The following is a 24,009-nucleotide window of genomic DNA, read 5'->3' on the forward strand; positions in this document are numbered from 1 at the left end:
GCCTCTCAGGGACAGGAAGTTCCGTCCTCAAGAGCTGCTGACCAATCTGATTAACTGGTAGCTGAGTCGTCTCTGTGGAGTCAGAATGCAGTAGTAGCTACTGCTGGGACTACAAGGGAGTCCCAGGAAGAAGTCATGGATATTGGGCTGAAAGGTAAGTCCAAGTATTTTGGTCATGGAGAGGTTGGGGACCTAAGTGGGGACTCAGGTTCAAGTGGCAGGGAAGGAGGCATGGGGTGGAGGGTGTACCATCTTGAGGGGGTGCCCCAATGGCCACAAGGAACCCCCCACAAAGGAGATGCTACTCTTTCCTTCCTGCCTTTTATCCCATGTTGCAAAATTAGACGGATGCCTACCTTCCTTCCACCTTCCCCTGCATAACGCATTATAGTGGTAGAGGCAGAAATATGCTCTTAATTAGCCTTGAATTGACAATTTAAGGGCCTCAATAGGCCTAAGGGTGGGCAGGCTGGCTGACGCCTTACCCACCCACTGTAATTATGCAGGACAACTCGTGGGTGAATGGGAAGGCGGAGGGCCGGCCACCCACTTTATTTTATAGGCTCCCCCTCATCCCCACACCTTCAAATATGCTGGTGGGAGATCGTAAAGCTCCCCTCATTAAGTCTGAAACGGAGTTGAAGGTTTTGAGTTGCAAGTTTGGTAGTCAGCAAATCTGAGCACGTCATAGACGAGTGACAGTATTGGGAGGATGAGGTGCTGTCAGCAAATGGTTGGAGCAGCTTTGGTAATGCCTTTGCAGCAGATTTCCTTGCTGATGGTGATGATTCTATGGAGAAAATAAAGCTAGTTGAATGAGTAGCCACCCAAAAAAAAAACTTTAATAAATGCTGGCGTTATGCTGTGAACTTAATCATCATTATCATAAGTATAACTCATTAATTATATATAGATAGAGCTGGATATTTGACCCTTTGAAATTCATTAGTGAGTTAATATATTTGAGTCATGGTTGGCTTCTTTCATTGCCACAAAGTCACGTCAAACTGTCAGATGACTTTGGATTTCAGAGACTAATCATGGTGCCCAGATCAGGTCGGATTTTAATTCCATTTTCCCAGTAGTTTTATCAATGATCACCACAGTGGGTCCTACCAAAATAAGTTCACTTGATAGCAGCATCCAAGGGCACAATATTACTGTAATAATGATGCTCTGATATTTTTATTCTGTGTCTGGAGCATTACTATAAAATTGCTTGCATGGCGGGGCGGAGTCAGTGATGCAGCGTTTAAACTCAGCAGGCCTAGAGAGTTCAGAATTTGTTGCCATGTGAACATAAATTTAAATACAAATAGCACAGAGGATCTAGTCTTCTTCTTTATTTGTTTATGCCTGAATTTTAACAGCCAAGTTGTTTTTTTGATTGATGTAGAGGCTCTGCACTGATCATAATTGTGGTATTAAAACATCAGTTGCTGTTATGCTAATGCTAACCAGGATACAGTAATTAAACTGCCCTGAGTTGCCTTAAACCACGACTTTCAGTGTTGAATTTGGATACCACTGAGATGACCACATTATTTTCTTAAAGATATTTTTCAGTGGTAGCACAATTTGATCTATTGAATCATATTTTTATGTGTTTACTATACCGTCAGCAGTTGACTGTGTGACAGTCTACCTTTAAGTAATGTTGTCACTGGTGGCAGAATGCCAATAAGGAAGTACAAAAATACAGCTTAGAGTTTCAGGGACAATTAACAGGCTGTGCAGTCTGGACAGGAACTAATGGGTCTCTACAACTCGTCAACTGAAAGATACTTCAACTAACTTCATGGGTAAATATGACCACGCCACTTGATTTGGATAATCTGCTTTCATACGTTTTATGTCGGTAGCACCTCATTTGCCAGGTGCTGAATATCCGGTTTTCAAAGCTTTTATTCCATCTTTGAAAGGTGTGTGAGATATCCTTTTTAATTATTTTTTTATACAAAAGGCAAAAATAATTGCAGATACGTAAATTCTTTCCCCAAAGAGCATGGCTTGTGTTTTCTGATTAAAATGAAACATTAAATAAAGAGGAAGCTATTAACTGTAGTTTTAATTCCTGTCATAAAATAGCCACACTTATTTTTTAATTAGCAGGAAATTCTGAATTGGAATTCAAATATTCCGATGCACAACAGGGTATAAAGTATCTGCCCTTTTAATGTGTGCAGACCAAGCTACTTGAAGTTGGAATATTAAGTATGTATATTTCAGCTGTTGAAATCCAGCTTTAGATCTGGTCTTAGATGGCCTTCAATTAAGATTCTACGCAACCTTCATGTAAGGCTTAGTTGGATATACTTTGAATCAAGATATATGTCGAGCTGTGATTTTTGCTGGGGCATACAAAATAAGCTTTCAGTAAAACACACTGCACAGAATCCTTTGCCTCATGTTTGGCCATGGAAACTAGAATAGGCCAAAATTCAGATCAGGTTGGATTGCACCTTTTGCTGGCCTTCCATCTGAAGTAGAGTCAGGCATTTAAGTCAGGTCAGATCTGTTCGTAGCACTTAGGATTTGGCATTCCTTATGGCAGAAAACAGAGGTCTGGTGTGGGGAATCAAAGAAGACCACAAAATCGTAAGCGCTCTTAAAGGACTTTTTTCTTAACCATTGTCCTAAATTTATCTTTCCCAAGATTTAATCTATGACCTTGTTGTAATGGTTTGACTTAACTGAAGTAGATTTACCTTATATATAATATTTATTTTTTACAGCCCTAAATATAGTGGGCTGAGTGAGGGTTCAACTCATCTGGATGGCTTGCAGGGATGGCATGAGCCCGGGGCAGCATCCTGCAACCGCCCCATTTGCTCAGCAACCAAAATTGCGATGAACATTCTACTAGGTCTTCTACCTGCTACCCCTTTTCACAACCTGACAGCAATTTATTGGCATATTTGCAGACACTTATTGGCTACCTGGGCAATTCTACCCAGCAGTTAAGGCCCAGCATTTCCTATGCTTGCTGAGAGCAAGTGTGGGTTTCATACTGGGCCTTGGAAAGGTGCCAAAGTAATTGCTAAACCATAGTACTCAATCCCAAAGGAAATCATTCATTGATCAATTATATCCAGTTCTAGGCTGTTATTTCACTTTTGGGAAAAAATAACAAACTTGAATGTCTTTGTCAGCCCAAATATCAGAGTGCCATTCCTATTTTTCACTTTGTTACCAAAACTAAACACAATGTTCAAGATGTGGTTTGCCCAGCGCACAGCACAATTCGGCATGGCATCTTTTGTTTGATATTCCACTCAGGCAGCAATGAGTTATATTAAACCACGTGTATTCTGCTTCACTGTCGGAGAGGAGATGTTACACTCTCCAATCCCGCAACAAGATTCAGGCTTCCTTTTAACCAGTTTTATTCAAGCATATGCAAGGGAGCCACAATCATTCCTAAGAATGAAGATCCAGCTCCCAGACTGATTACATGTCACTACTTTTGTACTTTTTCTTATCATAATACATTTGAGTACATTTGAATACATCCAATCTGTAACTGGCACACCGGATTTGATTTTGGTAACCAATTATTCTAAAGGATGTATACATAATTATATTATCCAATCAAAATTAAAACACGCACACAAAGACCTTGGTTCTTACAACTCAAGACTGTTTGTGTTTCATCAAAGCCCCTTCTTTGTCCATTGTTCATCTTCCCATATCTAAGTTAAAACCATCTGCCCCTTCCCTATCTGAGAGAGGAGTACACTTAATCTAATTTATGTCATACTTTTGTCTCCAGTCTGACTCTCAAGGCTGTGCAATGTTCATCTGGTAATCTTCAACTCTTAATATGTTTAGCAGCCATGTCTGCCTGGAGATTTTAGGGGTTTTTCAGTAAATTCTTAATGTATTCTCTTTTAGCATTTTTAATTTCCCCCTAACAACTGTGATTTGACATGCTGTTATTCATAATGTAAGAGCTCGGAAGGTGCAGTTCATCTGAAAAAGTGAATCCCAGAGGATTATCAGGTTACCAAACACACCCATAAAATTATATTGTCAAATTGTAGAAGATGCTACCTTATGTAATAACATTCTTTTCAATCATGTTTTGTTACTTGGAAGCCCAGTTCACGAAATGTTGCTGTACTGTCTGGCCTTTGACTTATCGTTTGCAAGTATTTACAAAAGTTTGAAACATTTCTACAAAATTCATTTTTCCAATACATGGCTCTCTTAAAATATTTGTTAGCTCAATTAGTTATACATGCACTAATTTCCTGACATACTAATATTCATGCAGTTAATGGCACTTCCTCTAGCGATGCCAATTTTTACAAAATGTATATTTTTTACAAGTAAATTGTCAACTTATTCTACATGTTTTCTCACACAGAATAAACTATAGGAACTTTCCAAGGACATAAAAGTAACTATGCTTTACATAAGTATAAGTATAATGTAATTACATAGTACCATAATATACAAAGATCTAGGTTACCAAAAAGCCAGCATCAGAACCCACCCTGCCCCCTCCAACATAAGGAGCTAAACAGATGAATGAATGCAGGTTACTGTTGGAAGGTGAGCCAGTTTTCAAATTTGCACCTGGTATTTGATTACATTAGAAGACTCGAACTTTCAGGATGATAATCGAGATTGGGCAGATGCCATTACCAACAGTAGGCAGCAGGAGAGAAGGAGGACAAAGTGATTCAAGGCACTATTCAGAAGGTTAAAGACACTATCTGGATAACAAGAGGTTTTGGGTTTTGCTTCTTCTGTTTTTCTAATTTCCCTGCCTCTTTCTTCTCGCACTTTCCTGAAGATATTGGCAGAGAAATTCTTTAAAGCCACTCCTGCCCTGCTCATGTTACTTCACCGGAACTGCAGTGGAAATTCCATTAATATACATGGAATGGTTTCTACCATATTCTGTAAAATTAACACTGTAAGAGAAGGAGCATCTCTGAAGCATTTCCTTGCCACAGACTCTTAATTGTCTTCTTCTGACAAAGGCATCACTCTTCATGTGGGGTCCAGGACAGTGAGTGGTATCTTGCCATAAAACAGTGATGGGCATTGCAAATGAGCAATAATCCTGTCTTCATACTGTGCCCACATTCACACAGTCCCCAGTAGGAGTCACAGACTAAGAATCATCAACAACCGTCAGTGTGGTTTTAGTACCACATCATACAGTCCATCTATCCTCCAAGCTATCAGGGTTGCTAGAAGATGCTTGGTTGTTTATTGAAGCTGATTTAAGTCCTTACCTTTCACTTCATTGGTCAGCCTCTTATCATTCATTACTGCAGCTGAATTTAAGCATGTCAGTGACAATTCCCTTCTGTTGCTGTCAGTCTTAAGAAACAGCTTCGGAAGATTAAGTAGGTCATGTCAAGGAGATAAACAATATACATTTTTAATGTATTTTTTATGGTAAAATCTTTACAAAATTCTACCACTCTGTGAACGGATGGTGCAATAAATTATAAAATCTTGACCATGCTGCCATGGGGAGTTGTCTAAGAAAATGGATTTACCCCCAGGAAGAATGTTTAGAGGAAGGCTGACTTGGACTGCCCCCATGCATCTTGTAAAAGCCAGTTATAGAATATAATGGGTAGAATCCTGGGGATTAATCTGCCTGCCTTTCCTCTCAGGCAGGGAAGGCACATGGAACAGAAAGATCAGAGAGTGCTGTGTGACCATCCACCTTGCCAGTCTCATTGTGCTTAGCAATGCCCTGCCTGCCTGAGATTGCACCTCTGGCTGAGTATCCAGCACTGTAATATATCCCCAGCCAGGTCCAAGCACAGATTGATAGGCTTCATTGTTTTTTATTCATTCTTGGAATATGGGCATCACTTGCAAGATCTGCATTTATTGTCCCTCTCCAGTTGGCCTTGAGAAGATGATGGTGAGTTGCCTTTGTTAAGCACTGCAGTCTGAGTGGTGAAGTTACCCCCACTGTGTTGTTAGAGAGAGGTGCAAACATTTGAAATAGGAGCAGAAGTTGGCCATTATGCCCCTCTAGCCTGCTGCGCCATTTAATAAGATCCTAGCTGCTCTGTTTGTGTTTCGAGTTCCACATTCCCATCTACCCACTATAACCTTTGATTCCCTTGCCTAACAAGAATCTATCTACCTCCTCCTTAAGAACATTCAGTGACCCTGCCTCCACTACCTTCTGAGGCAGGGAGTTCCAAAGTCACACCCCCACCCTCTGAAAGAAAATAATTCTCCTCAACTCTAACCTATAAGGGCAACCCCTAATTTTAAAACAGGGCCCCCTAGTTCAAGACTCACCCACAAGAGGAAACGTCCTTTCGACATCCACCTTATTGAGACTGTTTAAGATCTTATATGCTTCGATCAAGTCACCCCTCACCCTTTTAAATACCACTGAAAACAAGCCCAACCTGTCCAACCTGTCTTCATAAGATAACTCGCTCATTCCAGGTACTAATCTAGTAAACCTCCTTTGAACCGCCTCCAATGCATTTAGATACTTCCTTAAATAAGGAGACCAAAACTGCACACAGTACTCAAGATGTGGTCTCACCCATGCCCTGTATAGCTGAAGTATAACATCCTTACTTCCTTAACCGAGGTTTCCCACCCACGGTGGTTGACAGGGCCCTCAACCGTGTCCGACCCATCTCCCGCGCCTCTGCCCTCACACCTTCCTCTCTCTCCCAGAACCATGATAGAGCCCCCCTTTGTCCTCACTTTACCCCACCAGGCTCCGCATTCAAAGATTCCTCCGCCATTTCTGTCAGCTCCAGCATGACGCCACCACCAAACACATCATCCCTTCACCCCCCCACCTGTTGGCATACTGTAGGGACCGTTCCCTCCAGGATAGCCTGGTCAGTATAGCAGCGCTTCACTTTCACCTCCTTCAATTTGGTCTTCTGCGTCCGTTGCTCCCAATGCGGTTTCCTCTACATTGGAGAGACCAAACGCAGACTGGGTGACCGCTTTGCGGAACACCTTCAGTCTGTCCACAAGAATGACCCAGACCTCCCTGTCGCTTGCCATTTCAACACACCACCCTGCTCTCATGCCCACATGTCTGTCCTTGGCCTGCTGCAATGTTCCAGTGAAGCTCAATCCAAACTGGAGGAACAGCACCTCATCTTCTGACTAGGCACTTTACAGCCTTCTGGACTTAACATTGAGCTCAACAACTTCAGACCATGAACTCTCTCCTCCATCCCTTTTTATCCCCTTTTTCCAATATTAATTTTTATTTTTTTATTTTTATCCACTTAATTTTATTTATTTTCATTTTTGTTCATTGTTTTATCCCCACCTTTTATCCTATTTTCAATCTTTTTTCCCCCCGCTGTCCCCTCCCCCACCCCACCGTCCCCTCCCCCCACTCCACCCTCACTAGAGCCATCTGTCACTTGTTCATGTTGTTCTTTCCAGAGTGCTCATCCTTGCCCTGCTATTACCACATTCTGCTTTCTGTCCTTAATGCCACCATCAGCACCTCCTTTATCCCTTACCATTACCATTAACACCCCTTCGTCCTTTTGTTCATGACATCTTTGTCAATCTCTCCTTTGACTTCACCTATTGCTGGCCTTCTATCCAGCTTAACCTGCTCCACCCCCCTCACACAATATAAATTTCATCACATTTTTACTACTCTTTAGCTCTGAAGAAGAGCCATATGGACTCGAAATGTTAACTCTGTCTTTATCTCCACAGATGCTGTTAGACCTGCTGAGTTTTTCCAGCATTTTCTGTTCTTGATCCTTACTTTTATGTTCAATTCCTCTCATAATAAAGGATAGCATTGCATTAGCCTTCAAGGTATAGGATTTTGACTCAATGATGATACAGAAACATGGATATATTTCCAAATCAGGATGGTGTGTGACCTGCAGGTGATGGTGTTCCCATGAGTCTGCCGCCCTTGTTCTTCTAGGTGGTAGAGGTTGCTGGTTTAGGAAGTGCTGCCGAAGGATCCTTGCTGAGTTGCTGCAATGCATCTTATAGATGGTACACATGGCTGCCAATGTGCACCGGTGGTGGAGGGAGGGAATGTTTAAGGTATAGATGGGGTGTAGATCAAGTGGGCTGCTTTGTCCTGGTTGGTGCTGAGATTCGTGTGTGTTGTTACAGTTGCACTGATCCAGGCGCGTGCAAAGTATTCATACAGGCTGCAAGGTTTATCAGTGGTGTGACAAAGAAGATCTGAACTAAACATTTTCTGCAGGCGAAGCTAATTCACATTAATCTGAACAAACACAAGTACTATTCAGGCTTATGAAACAATAAAACTAATTAGGGAATCATGTAATATAATTTTTCCTTTCTTTGTCACCAAAAAAGGTTACATCTTTATTGCACTACAATGTACTGCACCGAGCATAGAGTGTTGGAAAACAACAACCATGAACCAGGGGATAAGAAACTGTATTATGTTTCTGCCACGACTCAAATAAAAGAAGAGACAGAATACATAAAAAAGGTGAAATAATAATCCTGATGATGCATGAACTATTTTGTGTAGATTTACTGAGTAATGTATTCTTATCATCATTTAAACATTCACTTATGACTCCCATGATGACTTATTTGGTTAATTCACGTAACACCAGCATTGTCCACCGCAATGTAACTGATGTGTAAGAAGATCATGCAAAATTGGTCCTCTTACGCCATCAGGACATGACTGACATAGCCACTATGAACATTGGTTACAGTAAGTTTGGGAGCGGTGTGGAAGTTTGGGAGTTGGGGAGTGGGAGATCAGCAAAGGGGCAAGGGAAAACTTACTGCAACATGGACAGTGCATGCTACAGTCAGTCTCGATCCACTATCTCGAAGGGGCCTGAAACGGGCTTATGGTGCTCCATTGCCTGAGAGTGCAGTGGAGGCAGGGTCAACTGAGGCTTTCAAAAGGGAATTGGATCATTACCTGTGAAGGAAAAAAATACAGGGCTGCAGGAAAGAGACAGGGGGGTGGCATTAGGTGACTTGCTCCTTCAGAGGGCTAGCACAGGCACAATGGGCCAAATTGCCTCCTTCTGTGCTGTATTCTATGATCCTATGATTGTCATGGGCAATGAGCCTAACACTAATTTTGAGCGGGCACCCTAATAGGTTTGGAATGCAGCGCTCTCCCAGTGCAAGCTGAGTGTGCCTGCCTTTCACCCAAAATAATGGGTGCTGAAGCTTCCAATTTCTAGGGACAGATGCAAAACAGTCTTACTTACCTGGGTGCTACTCTACTGCAATATTGAACTGATAAGTATATTCCACTCAGCAACGTGTTCGGACCAAGCAACAATTGAAATCTGAATAACCTCAAGTTTATTGTAGCAATTAGATTTTCTTGCCTTGAAAAGGAAGGCTATCTTAACAACAACTTATTACAAAATAATACATTGTTCAATGCATGGTACGGTACTCCTACATTAAAAACACTGTATTACTAGAGGAGATCTACTTGTTCTAACTGGAATATTTATTGTAAAGGCAAAATATTGTGGATGCTGGAAATCTGAAACAAAAACAAAAAATGCTGGAAAAACTCAGCAAGTCTGACAGCATCTGTGGAGAGTCTGAAGAAGAGTCATACGGACTCGAAACATTGACTCTGTCTTTCTCTCCACAGATACTGTCAGACCTGCTGAGTTTTTCCAGCATTTTTTGTGTTTGTGTTTGTGTTCGAAATATTTATTAAATGAAGGCCTGGAACTTGGTTAAGGCAAAGACCCCCAGAAAAACCTGGAGCTCAATTTATGAGCAAGTTGAGACAAAGGTGTCAGTTGTTGAGACTTTGATCTTTCTTTTTAGTTGCGAATTACATTGCAGAAAATGCGACAACAACTGTTTGAGAATAACGATGGAGTGACTGACGGCCAACAAACTCAAGAGATGAAGGTACTCTGAGCTACATTGTTTGCATTTGCTGATTCAAATGTTGCTAAGTGAGAATCTCTAGAGTGAGCACTATCAATTTTAACCAATACCAGTGGGTTACTTGTTCATACAAGAACCTTTTTTTATCAACCTGCCTGAACAGTTAAGTAGGTAACTGAGTTTTAACAAAAAACTACTGCGGATGCTGGAAATCCAAAACAAAAACAGAATTACCTGGAAAAACTCAGCAGGTCTGGCAGCATCGGCGGAGAAGAAAAGAGTTGATGTTTCGAGCCCTTCTGCTGAAGGGTCATGAGGACTCGAAACGTCAACTCTTTTCTTCTCCGCCGATGCTGCCAGACCTGCTGGGTTTTTCCAGGTAATTCTGTTTTTGTACTGAGTTTTAGCACTTGTCCAGCAGATTGGGATTCCCTGCTTTGCCAGGATGGCTGATGTGAAGTTGTTTAGGGCAGGCTTTGTAACCACCTACCCAGCTGTTTGCAAATTATATTGGCATGCCCCCAGCAGTGTTTTCACCTGTACTAAGGAGTGTGCCATAGTGTATGGGGGAGGATAATAGCTACAAGAAGAGGGCCGTGCCATTTAAAGATGCCAGCTGTCACCCAGGTGTGGAGCCTTGAAGCTGACAGACCAATTCTGCTGGTGGAGGCGGGTGACTGTCTCCCTGCAACTGAATTCATTCAAGCCTCTTCTCTCAGTTCTAACAAGGAATGAGTGCCAGTAAAACATTGGTGGAAGTAGCACCCATCATACACTCAAGGTGGTAACGACAGAAATTGTGATGCATGATCCTATTCTGGTATTTATTAACTTATCTGAATGAGCTTTTAAAGGCTGTCATCACTTCCAGAAGGAAGTGCAGCATATGCCAAACAGGCAGAGATCCAGCATGATGAATCTCCATTCAACTTTCCACCCTTTTCTGACACACTTTCATGCTGATGTAAGTTAAATGGACCACTAATCTGTACAGAGTTAGCTGGTTTCAGTCAGAGCAGCATTAGGTGGGTTATCATTGACCACACACATCGCAGGGTTAGAGGAAGGAAAAATCAGCCAAGGTCCAGCTGATCACCACCCGATAATCTCTATTGGAAAGGGTGTGTTCGTGTGTAGACTTTGGTTGAAGAAATTCAGGTTGATACCCATCAGGGTAGAATAACCTACTGTCTACCAACCCTATGGATGATGAATAATTGCATGGTCAGTAAAGGATGAAATAAATAACTTGCACTGATATAGCCTTTCACAACATAAGGATGTCTCAAAGTGCTCCCAGACAGTTAAGTACAATTGCAGATAGTGGTTGGTGCCTCATCAGGTGGGAAACGGATGTGTGGAGGAAAGATTTGGTGTATGGAGGATATTATTCTCCCTTTTGTTATGATCCCAGCTGAGATTACCCCTGGACAAACCTGATCCCAGAGTGCAATCCAGCTTGATAGATCCTAACTTGTATTTGTTTGTTTAGATAAGTGGAGAGTAGGTACTGAACACCGTCACAGGAGCCAGCTGATGAACTTTTAACAAAAGAATAAAACATATATTCAACAAGAAAAGATGAACTATATTACAATATTCCTTTATTCACAACTATACCTTTACAGATATACACAGATTTGTAAGGATAACACAAGTTACAAAAGCTATTTTATACTTTAATATCCACAGTAAGTACACAGTCCATGTATAGCAATAGGCACCCTGTGGTCAGACACACCACACTCTGAAACCAAGTGACAGATGCCACCTCAACCAGATGCTATGGATCTCTCCTCAACACCCTCCAGGTGCTTCTTACACCGTAACCCCACCCAGTCTCACTGAACTCTATCTTTCATGAGGGCTTCCAATCTCCACTCTCCAAGACCTCACCTTGGAATCTTCTCCCAAACCGACGCTTTCTCTCAGACTCAGACATCAACAGTACACACTTCTTCACATGCCCATAGCCAAGAGTTACAGACCTTCAGTTGTCTCTTTGGACCTTCTTGCCTCTTGTGAGCTGTTCTCACTTTAAATCTGCTTTCTGCAGCTTGAATCTTTAAACTTTAAGCTTGGAACCTTTCTCTGTTCCTCACTCTTAACTTCACTTAAAAGGACCTTTTCCAGGATCCTGTCCTCCTTTGAGTAGAAGATCTTCTTTGGACTTTCTCCTCTTCCACTCCCCTGGATTTTTGGTTTTTTCTTTAGCTTGGGACTTTAGCTACCTGTCCCTTCCAGGTGGCTTCTGTTTAGCAGCTGACTTCCAAACCAGCTGATCTCCAACAGCTTCCAAATCAAACTGCTGGCCTTTTTCTTGTGTGTGTGTCTGTGGGAGGGACCTGTCTCTCTGCACCACCTCCCACCCCCCACCCCCCGTTGCTAGGCAACAGTCCAATTCTTCTATCCTTGTTTGTTTACCTTCTGTTTAGGAGTCATAAAACTCCTCATTAGGAATGCAAGCACCTTTTAAAAGTGAAATTAAAGCTCAGTTTGACCTTTCTTAACACACACATACAGAAATACAAATCAAACTTAAACTTTAAATCTAAAACAAATTCCTAACACTTACAAATACCAATATAACTTAAACTATCTCTATTTCCTAACACTTTGCTTGGTGTTGGACAGGGAAAGGGCAGGTCTGATGCCCCTTGCCAGACTGTTACACTGAAAAGTGGTTTGGGCCTAATGATTGAAATGACCAACTGCAACCCTAAGAAGGCAGTAGCTGCAGGACCCTTCAACAGAACTGAGTATAGTTAGGAGAGGGGTGAAATATAAGCTGGTTTAAGGTGGGCGGGGGGAGAGAGAAGTTGAGGTGGGGGGGGGGTGGTTGTAGGGACAAGCAAGCAGTGATAGGAGCAGATAATCAAAAGACGTCACAGACAAAAGGATCAAAGAGGTGTTGAAGGTGGTGATATTATCTAAGAAAATGTGCTAATTAAGAATGGATGGCAGGACACTCAAGGTACAGCTCTAGTGGGGGTGGGGTGGAAAGACTGACAAGGTATTAGTTGTAGATTTTAAAATAATGGAAATAGGTGGGAAAAGAAAAAATCTATATAAATTATTGAAATAACAAAAGGGAGGGGGAAGAAACGGGGTGGGGATGAGGGGAGGGAGTTTAAGATCTAAAGTTGTTGAATTCAATATTCAGCCCGGAAGGCTGTAAAGTGCCTAGTCGGAAGATGAGGTGCTGTTCCTCCAGTTTGCGTTGGGCTTCACTGGAACAATGCAGCAAGCCAAGGACAGACATGTGGGCAAGAGAGCAGGGTGGAGTGTTAAAATGGCAAGCGACAGGGAGGTTTGGGTCTTTCTTGCGGACAGACCGCAGGTGTTCTGCAAAGCGGTCGCCCAGTTTGCGTTTGGTCTCTCCAGTGTAGAGGAGACCGCATTGGGAGCAACGAATGCAGTAGACTAAGTTAGGGGAAATGCAAGTGAAATGCTGCTTCACTTGAAAGGAGTGTTTGGGCTCTTGGACGGTGAGGAGAGAGGAAGTGAAGGGGCAGGTGTTGCATCTTCTGCGTGGGCATGGGGAGGTGCCATAGGTGATGGTTGAGGAGTAGGGTGTGATGGAGGAGTGGACCAGGGTGTCCCGGACGGAACGATCCCTAAAGAATGCCACCAGGGGGTGTGAAGGGAAGATGTGTTTGGTGGTGGCATCATGCTGGAGTTGGCGGAAATGGCGGCGGATGATCCTTTGAATGCGGAGGCTGGTGGGGTGATAAGTGAGGACAAGGGGGACCCTAACATGTTTCTGGGAGGGAGGAGAAGGCGTGGGGGCAGATGCGCGGGATATGGGCCGGACACGGCTGAGGGCCCTGTCAACGACCGTGGGTGGAAACCTCGGTTAAGGAAGGAGGAGGACGTGTCAGAGGAACTGTTTTTGAAGGTAGCGTCATCAGAACAGATGTGACGGAAGCGAAGGAACTGAGAGAATGGGATGGAGTCCTTACAGGAAGCGGGGTGTGAGGAGCTGTAGTCGAGGTAGCTGTGGGAGTCGGTAGGCTTGTAATGGATATTGGTGGACAGTCTATCATCAGAAATTGAGACAGAGAGGTCAAGGAAGGGAAGGGAAGTGTCAGAGATGGACCATGTGAAAATGATGGAGGGGTGGAGATTGGAAGCAAAATTAATAAATTTTTCCAGATCCGACGAGAGCATGAAGCCGCACCGAAGTAATCATCGATGTACCGGAGAAAGAGTTGTGGGAGGGGGCCGGAGTAGGACTGGAACAAGGAATGTTCCACATACCCCATAAAGAGACAGACATAGCTGGGGCCCATGCGGGTACCCAAAGCCACACCTTTTATTTGGAGGAAGTGAGAGGAGTTAAAGGAGATATTGTTCAGTGTGAGAACAAGTTCAGCCAGATGGAGGAGAGTAGTGATGGATGGGGATTGTTCGGGCCTCTGTTCAAGGAAGAAGCTAAGGGCCCTCAGACCATCCTGGTGGGGGATGGAGGTGTAGAGGGATTGGACGTCCATGGTGAAGAGGAAGCGGTTGGGGCCAGGGAACTGGAAATTGTTGATGTGACGTAAGGTGTCAGAGATATCACGGATGTAGGTGGGAAGGGACTGGACAAGGGGAGAGAGAAGGGAGTCAAGATAACGAGAAATGAGTTCCGTGGGGCAGCAACAGGCTGGCACGATCAGTCTGCTGGGACAGTTCTGTTTGTGGATTTTGGGTAGGAGGTAGAAGTGGGCCGTCCGAGGTTGGACAACTATCAGGTTGGAAGCTGTGGGAGGAAGATCTCCAGAGGAGATGAGGTCAGTGACAGTCCTGGAAACAATGGCTTGATGTTCAGTGGTGGGGTCATGGTCCAGGGAGAGGTAGGAGGAAGTGTCTGTGAGTTGACGCTCAGCCTCCGCGAGGTAGAGGTCAGTGCGCCAGACAACAACTGCACCACCCTTGTCAGCGGGTTTGATGACAATGTTGGGGTTGGACCTGAGAGAACGGAGTGCAGTAAGTTCAGAGAGACAGATTAGAATGGGTGAGAGGAGCAGAGAAATTGAGACGGCTAATGTCACGCCGACAGTTCTCAATGAAAAGATCAAGAGAAGGTAAGAATCCAGAGGGAGGGGTTCGGGTGGAGGGAGAATATTGGAGGTGGGTAAAATGATCCATTGAACGGGGAGAGGACTCCTACCCAAAGAAGTGAGCACGGAGACGAAGACGGCGGAAGATGAGTTCAGCATCGTGCCGAGCCTGAAATTCATTGAGATGAGGGCGTAAGGGTATGAAACTAAGTCCTTTGCTGAGCACTAAACGTTCAGCATCGGAGAGGGGAAGGTCAGGGGGTATAGTGAATACACGGCTGGGGCTGGGATTAGAAGATGGGGTGGGGACGGAGGGTCAAGCAGGGGTGGAGGGTCCCAGATGGGTGTTGGTGTCGATGAGTTGTTGGAGCTTGCGTTCCTTAGCACTTGAGAGAACGAGAAAAAGTTTCTTGTTGAGGCGTCGGATGAGGCGAAGAATAAAATGAAACTGGGGGCATGCTTTACAGGTATCTCCGGGACATAAAACGTTTCTGGGACTGCTGTTACCGTCGCATTCTGAGATCCACACTCAGTGCCATGCGCCGCCATATGAACACACTTGACCTCTCCCTCCAGCAGCACCACCACACCCTTTTTCAAAGTTGCGCGTGCCCCCAGTTTCATTTTATTCTTCGCCTCATCCGACGCCTCAGCAAGAAAGGTCAAACTGAGTTTTAATTTCACTTTTAAAAGGTGCTTGCATTCCTAATGAGGAGTTTTATGACTCCTAAACAGAAGGTAAACAAACAAGGATAGAAGAATTGGACTGTTGCCTAGCAACGGGGGGTGGGGAGGTGGGAGGTGGTGCAGAGAGACAGGTCCCTCCCACAGACACACACACAAGTAAAACGCCAGCAGTTTGATTTGGAAGCTGTTGGAGATCAGCTGGTTTGGAAGTCAGCTGCCAAACAGAAGCCACCTGGAAGGGACAGGTAGCCAGTCCCAAGCTAAAGAAAAAACCCAAAAATCCAGGGGAGTGGAAGAGGAGAAAGTCCAAAGAAGATCTTCTACTCAAAGGAGGACAGGATCCTTGAAAAGGTCCTTTTAAGTGAAGTTAAGAGTGAGGAACAGAGAAAGGTTCCAAGCTTAAAGTTTAAAGATTCAAGCTGCAGAAAGCAGATTTAAAGTGAGAACAGCTCACAAGAGGCAAGAAGGTCCAAAGAGACAACTGGAGGTCTGTAACTCTTGGCTATGGGCATGTGAAGAAATGTGTACTGTTGATGTCTGAGTCTGAGAGAAAGCGTCGGTTTGGGAGAAGATTCCAAAGCAAGGTCTTAGAGAGTGGAGATTGGAAGCCCTCATGAAAGATTCTTTCCCAAATTCCCTCCTTGGCACCTCCGTCCCTATATCCAAAAAACATCTCTGTAATCTGATGACAGGTATCCTTCCCTAAAAGGATAAATGATGGTTTCATAGTCATAATTACTGAGACTAGCTTTATATTCCAGATTTTTTACACCAGCTGCCATGGTGGGATTTGAACCCATGGCCCAGGGCAATAGGCTGGGCCTCTAAATTACTAGCCTAGTGACATTACCACTACACACTGTCTCCCCTGACTCAGTTTGTTTAATGGAGGTATTAACTCAGTTATTTATAAGATAATATAACTGAGGGAGTGCTGCACTGTCAGACGCAATGTGCCATTTTTTTTGTGGAAGTGTGTACGTGTTTTATTTAAGTGCATGGCCACACATGTGGAAATTTGCATAGCCGCGCGCGTGGGTACTTTCAGATTGCTGTACAGCCACGCAGCTTACAGAAAACTTCAGTCAGAGGTACTGCCTTTCAGATGAGATATTGAATTGAGGCCTTCTCAGGCAGAGGTAAATAATCCCTGGGCACTAATTTGTAGAGGAGCACAGGAGTTACGGGGAGAAGGCGGGAGAATGGGGTTGAGAAACTTATCGGCTATGATTGAATAGCTGAGCAGAATCGATGGGCCGAATGGCCTAATTTCTGCTCCTATGTCTTATGGTCTTATGGAGTGGCTAATATTGATCTTTTGAGCAACATCACTAAAAAAGATTATCTGGGCATTATCACATTTCTGTTTATTGGAATTTGCTGTGTATGCACTTCTAAAGTAGTGTATTGGCTGTAAAGTGTCTTGGGATGCACTGAGGTTGTGAACGATGCTATATAAATGCAAATCTTTCATTTTTGTTGGCACTCCAATATAATTATTGTATCAAAACTTTGTGTTAATAAATTGCTCTGGAACACATTGCAGAGTGTGACTGTGCAAAAGCATTGTCTGACTCACTCATTGATACTGCCTGATGAAAACTTCACCCTGAGTGATACATTAGTTGTTTACAATGCCCCACCTAACATTATACACTTTGTTGTTATCTCTCAGGAGTTTCTTTATGCTATTATACTGTGATTCTGCTAATATCACTAGCTACTTTGGTAGCGATTGCTCAGTTGTCTATTTCACTTTGAATAGGAATTGAAAGGCCTGACATTAGGTCATAAGAGTATTTAACACATTCACTTGAAATTCTTCCACCTTCTATTTGAGTACTCTTTAAAAATAACTGAGTTAATCCCTCTGTTAAAATAGTGAAGGAAATTTGGGGAATTTTGCAGTGCTGTTTTCCAGTTAAATGTTTGGGAAATTTTTCAAGTAAAACGATGGTTAATTTCAGTGCTGAATTCTAATTTGACAAGCTAATTATTCCAAATATATTTTCCATGTAGGTATAATCGTTCATATGATGTAAGATTTTATACATCTACAAAGTGGGACAAGGGTGATTTTTAAAATTCTTTCACAGCACGTGGGCATCACTGGCTGGGCCAGCATTTTTTTAAAATTGCCTATCCCTAATTGCCCTTGAGAAGGTGGTGGTGAGCTGCCTTCTTGAACTGCTGCAAAACCGCTGAGATTGAATACTTCATGATTCATACCTTAAATAAGATCTGAGCTTGTGATATTGAGCCTTGTGAAATAGTTCTGAAAATTGCTGGGAGCTTTGGGGCTGAATTTTACTGTCCTCCACTGGGCATGTTTTCAGCAGGGGACACATAAAATATGTTGGGTGCCTAGCCCCCTGCCTTCCTGCCCGGCCCTGACCTGGTCCCAATAATATGGAGGTTGGGCAAGGCGCCCACTAGCCTGCCCATCTTTAGGCCCATTGAGGGCCTTAAGTGGCCAATTGTTTCCCACTTGAGGACCTCAATCCACCTCAACTGCCATAATATGCTGGGGAGTGGCAGCGGGGCAAGAGTGGGAGGCCGTTTTTTTAAACAACTTTGGGTAAAGGCAGGATGGTAGAGGGGTACATCATTCGGGGGTGCCCTGTGTGCATTGGGGACAACCCTTCAAGCTGTTACTCCAGCCACCTTTGTGTCTTGAAACCCACCTGGCCTTTCCCCTCCGCCTCCTTCTTAGGGTGCCCAATCCCTCCCCGCCCTTAAAACCCAGGACTTACCTGGGTCCAGTGTCCATCCTCGACCTCCATGCAGTGCCAGCTGTACCCACGACTCAGTTCTGGTGCTGCTGGGACTGCCAGCGCTGCCGGTCAGTCAGATTGTCCAGCAGCTGTCGAGGGCAGGACTTCCTACCACTGAGGGACGGAAGTTCAATCCTTAGTTTGTTTAGGTTGTCTGGAGCATGTTATTGCTGTGAGGCAGCCTTTTTTTAAAGTCAGTCAGTTTGGAACCGACTTTCACTCAGAATCTCAGAATCACAGAATGGTTACAGTGCAGAAGGAGGACGTTTGGCACATCATGTCTGCACCAGCTCTCTGAGCAATTCACCTGTCTTATTCCCCATAACCCTGCACATTGTTCCTTTTCAAATAACATTCTAATTCCCTTTCAAATGCCTCGAGTGAACCTGCCTCCACCACACTCTCAGGCAGTGCATTCCAGACCTTAACCAACCGCTGCGCAGCAAAGATTTTTTACATTTTGCTTTTGAATCTTTTGCCAATTACTTTAAATCAGTGCCCTCTCATTCTCAATCCTTTCATGAGTGGGATCAGTTTCTTCCTATCTACCCTGTGCAGGCCCCTCATGGTTTTTAATACCTCTATCAGATCTCAGCCTTCTCTTCTCCAAGGAAAACAGCCCTAACTTCTCCAATCTATCTTTAAGACTGAAGTTCTTCATCCCTGGAACCATTCTCGTGAATCTTTTCTGCAGCCTCTCTCCTTGACAACCCTTCCTAAAGTGCGGCTCCCAGAACTGGACACAATACTCCAGCTGAGGCCAAACTAGTATCTTATACAAGTTCAACATATCCTCCTTACTCTTATACTCTATGCCTCTATTAATAAAGCCTAAGATACTGCATGCTTTACTTACTGTGCTCTCAACCTGTCTTGCCACTTTCAATGACTTACACACATATACACCCAGTCCTCTGTTCCAAGTCTTGTATCATCCACAAATTTTGAAATTGTGCCCTGTACACCAAGGTCGGGGTCATAAATATATATCAGGAAAAGCAAGGGTCCCAACACATGGGGAACTCCACTGCAAACCTTCCTCCAGCCCAAAAGCATCCATTAACCACTACTCTCTCTTTCCTGTCACTCAGCTAATTTTGTCTTCATGTTGCTACTGTCCCTTTTATTCCATGAGCTATAACTTTGCTCACAAGTCTGTTGTGTGGCACTGTATCAAACCTTTTGGGAGTCCATGTACATTACATCAACAGCATTGCCCTCATCAACCCTCTCTGTTACTTCTTCAAAAAAACTCCAGCAAGTTAGTTAAACACAATTTTCCCTTAAGAAATCCATGATGGCCTTCCTTAATTACCCCACATTTTCCATGTGACTGCTAATTTTGTCCCTTTCTAAAAGTTTCCCCACCACCAAAGTTAAACTGCTTGGCCTTTCTGCTTCATAAAATTCAGCCCTTGAAGTTTCTGCACTGATGGTTCTGTGCTAAAGTCAATCTGTTCTTATTCCTGCTTTACCTCAGTACTCAGCCCCATTATATTGAATAGAAATAGTTTGCCACTGGCAACTTCTTCAACCTTTCACATGTAAACTCATACAGCCATTTTACTATTGCTCTGGTCCAATGAAATCTTCCCCAAATACAAATGTGTTTGATTCCTCTACACCATACCGTAGAATAGACCCTAGCTTTTTTTAAGTGGCTCCTCCAAACACCTTCTGTGCAAACAGGTAATATTTGCATATGGATTGTCATAGAATATTCCCATGTGACTACTTTATGCTGGGACTTTTGTGAATAATTTCAAAGAAGTCATTTATATCCATCAGTGGCAGCCTCTTAGCAGCATAATTATCATATACATGTGTGTACATATATATATATATATACACACACATATTTATATGTTTATAATTATATATAATAATCATATTATAAGTTATAATACATATTGTCTTAAATTAAGCCAGTCTGTTCACAACCTTGGTGTCATATTTGATCCTGAGTTGAGAATCCGACCTTAGATTTGTGCCATCACTAAGATTGCCTGTTTCCACCTCCACAACATCGCCTTCCTTCGCCCCTGTCTCAGCTCCTCTGCTGCTGAAACCCTCATTCATGCCTTCATTACCTCTAGACTTAACTAATCCAATGCACTCCTGGCTGGCCTCCCAAATTCTACCCTCTGTAAACTTGAGGTCATCCAAAGCTCTGCTGCCTGTGCCTTCACTCACAGCAAATCCTATTCCTCTAATATCCTTGTGCTCGCTGACCTACATTGGCTCCCAGTCAAGCAACATCTTGATCTTAAAATTCTCATCTTTGTTTTCAAATCCCTCCATGAACTTGCCCTTCCCGATTTCTGTAAACTCTTCCAGCCCCACAACCCTCTGAGATATCTGTGCTCCTCAAATTCTGGCCTCTTGTGCATCCCGAATCTTAATTGCTCCATCATTGGTAGCTGTGTCTTCAGATGCCGTGACCCCAAGCTCTGGAATTCCTTCCAGGCGCCTCTCTGCCTCTCTTTCTTTCTTTAAGACACTCCTTAAAGCCTACCTCTTTGACCAAGCTTTTGGTGATCTGACCCAATATCTCCTTATGTGGCTCGGTGTCATACTTTATTTTATAATGTTCCTGTGAAGCACCTTGGGATGTTTCGTTACATTAAAGGCACTACTTAAACGTAAGTCGTTGTTTTATAGAGGCCAATGGTGGAATCACCTGAAGTTAATGAATCTGAGCCATGTGTGGCCGAGCTCTGTTCCAAGTATCGCCGGATCTTGAGTCAGATCAAAGTAAAGGATGCCCAGCTTCATGCCATTCAATGGGAAAACGAGGAACTATTAACAAAGGTACGGAATATTAATCATTGTGACAGAGGTGTTGTTGCAGTGGAAAGCCAAGATGACTTCAGGTCTGGAACACATGGGCCAGGATTTTATGGCCCTTCCCACCCGGTGGGATATTATGGTCCAGCCGAACTGAATGGAGATTTAAATGGCTCGCCGCATCCGCCAGGGGGGGAGACACGCCGCGGCGAAGCTGTAAAATCTTTGCCATGATCTAAGTTGCTACCTCAGTGACATACAGAGGGAGTGCTGCATTGTTGGATGGCTGTTAAACTGAGGTCTTGTCTGCCTACTTATCTGGGAGTTAAAGATGCCATGGCTCTCACGCTGTCATGGTCAACATTCCCCCCTCAACCAACATCACTAAAAAAAAATCAGATTAGCTGTTCACTTCATTACTTGTTAGAGGGATCTTGTGCAAAATGAGGGCATGCCTGCTATATACTTCAGCATACTTGAAAGTAATTTATTAGATGCATTTCTCCGAGATATGATAATGTGCCAAATAACTATGCCTTCCTTACTGTATTATTCAACTAAGGGACAATTATACTCTTGTTCCATAATTCTGGTATTCTACAAAAATTACAGGACTTTTTTTTGAATAACTATTTTAACTGCAATCTTATTCTAGTTTGCACTGTACCTTTAGAATTCACTGCACTCCATATATGCAGCACAACATTGGTTTGAAATTTATGACATTAATTCTTTTGGACTCATTGCTAAGTGACCAGAATCAGTTTCTCTCAAATTTCCATTTTTAAGGTAAACTGAAAACCATATATGCTTTTAAATCTGAAATAGAAACTGTATTTGCTGAAAACATACAGCAAATCAATTGGCAGCTGAAAGAGCAAAAACAGTTCTCTTTCTGCGACCTATGGAGATACAGTGCATTTTTTTTGTTTTCCATTCTTAGATAATTTACTGCAGGTCTCTGGTGTGAACCAGATGCATTCTATTGCATTCTATTGTAATAGGTCTGCACCCTAAATAATGGAAAAATATTACATGCACACTTGTGAGTATTAATACAAGTTATTGTAAAACATTTGTGAATTTAATTGTCATAGTCTATATCCAAATATGAAAATGTTAGACCTATCACTGGTATCATATTATTATGACAGCCTAGGAACTGGAGACAATTTTCCAAGTATGTTGCTACTGGTGGGAACCTTGGCCAGAATATGCTGGGTGTATGGGCGCGCGCTCGACACGCCTGAGAATGAAATGATGCGCGATGATGTCGGGAGTGTGCCCCACGTCATCGCGCAGTCTCATGATGTTTCATTCGGTAAGTGCACTCCAGAGTCGGCTGCACACCCGTTGATAGTTAAAAGGCCCATTAAGGCCATTAACAACCTCAGTAACTTGAAATTTACACTGCCCATCCAACCTTATGGTTGGCGGGCAGGCAAAACCTCACCCACAAGTGGGATGAGGTTTCCTAAAGCTAATACACATTAAATAAAACTTTATTTTGGAATTAAAAACATGTCCTATCTCATGTGACAGAGGGGCATGTTTTGTTAATTTTTTTTACTATCTTTATTAATTTTTTTAAAAAGCGCTTCAATCTCTCTGAGTCAGCTCTGTGCCTCAGGGAGATTGAAGCGCTCTTTCACGTGCTTGCGTGAACTGTGCGCCAGGCCCAGTTCTCCCTTTTCCGCTGGCCCGCATAGGCAGTTCTCAGTGCCGCTGCTTGTGATCCACGCAGGGCGTGCCTTAATTGGCACACCCGTGTGAAATCGTGGTGCGGAGCCAATCGTGGGCGGCGGTCGGTTTCCCAACCTCCCCGCCCCCGCCGAGCACCCCTGCCAAGAGCAAAACCCTGCCCCTTGTCTGCCACCTTTTCATCATTGAAAATATCCCCCATGGCCTTAGAACAAATCCAATAGAGAATCTCTCGATACCTTTGGCAGAAGATCCACCGGCCTCTTGTCAGTTCAGGTCTTGCTCTATGTTGACATGTGATGTTGGATTGCTAGAGGGGTTGTTAATGGAGCTGAAGATTATGAAATAGTCAGAGAATAGCCATACTTCTGATTTTTTTTAAAAATTCATTTACGGGATGGGGGCATCGCTGGTTGGGCCAGCATTTATTGCCCATCCTTAATTGCTCTTGAGAACTGAGCGGCTTGCTAGGCCATTTCAGAGGGCATTTAAGAGTCAATCACATTGCTGTGGGCCTGAAGTCATATGTAGGCCAGACCGGGTAAGGACGGCAGATTTCTTTCACTAAAGGACATTAGTGAACCAGATGGGTTTTTACGACAATCGGCAATGGTTTCATGGTCATCATTAAATTTTCAATTCCAGATTTTTTATTGAATTCAAATTTCACCATCTGCTGTGATGGGATTCAAACCCAGGTCCTCAGAGCATTACCCTGGGTATCTGGAGTGTTAGTCCAGTGAAAATACCACTATGCCACCGCCTCCCCTGGTTGGATGTTCATGAAGCAGCAAATGGTTGCGTTGCGACTACTTGCCTGAGGAACTCCCAACAATGTTCTAAGGATTTGATGATAGGCTTCTAAAAAGCATCTTCCCTGTATCAGATATGACTCCAATCAATGAAGGTTTTTCCCTTGACCACCTTGATTTCAGCTTTGCTCAAGCTTCTTGGTACCATGCAAGATTTTTTCTTATTCTTTAATGGGACGTGGGCGTCGCTGGCTAGGCCAACATTTTTATTGCCCATCCCCAATTGCCCTTGGGAAGGTGGTGGTGAGCCACCTTCTTGAACTGCTGCAGTCCATCTGGTGTAGGTGCACCTACAGTGCTGTTAGGGAGAGAGTTCCAGGAATTTGGCCCAGTGGCAGTGAA

At 43.4% G+C, this 24,009-nt stretch overlaps 1 protein-coding gene across 1 annotated transcript in view; it reads left to right on the top strand.

Annotated features, from left to right (window-relative positions):
- Positions 1-1,688: 1,688 nt before the first annotated feature.
- LOC144686714 (coiled-coil domain-containing protein 68-like) overlaps positions 1,689-24,009 on the top strand; it is a 61,890-nt gene continuing 39,569 nt past the window's right edge. Inside the window, exons 1-4 of the mRNA XM_078552311.1 lie at positions 1,689-1,802; positions 8,326-8,464; positions 9,796-9,882; positions 21,029-21,178. Coding sequence (XP_078408437.1) covers positions 8,348-8,464; positions 9,796-9,882; positions 21,029-21,178 — 354 coding nt within the window. The 5' untranslated portion in view covers positions 1,689-1,802; positions 8,326-8,347. The remainder of the gene's footprint in view (positions 1,803-8,325; positions 8,465-9,795; positions 9,883-21,028; positions 21,179-24,009) is intronic.

This window comes from Cetorhinus maximus, chromosome 1 (genome assembly GCF_964194155.1).
Source record: "Cetorhinus maximus chromosome 1, sCetMax3.hap1.1, whole genome shotgun sequence".
Taxonomy (NCBI): Eukaryota; Metazoa; Chordata; class Chondrichthyes; order Lamniformes; family Cetorhinidae; genus Cetorhinus; species Cetorhinus maximus.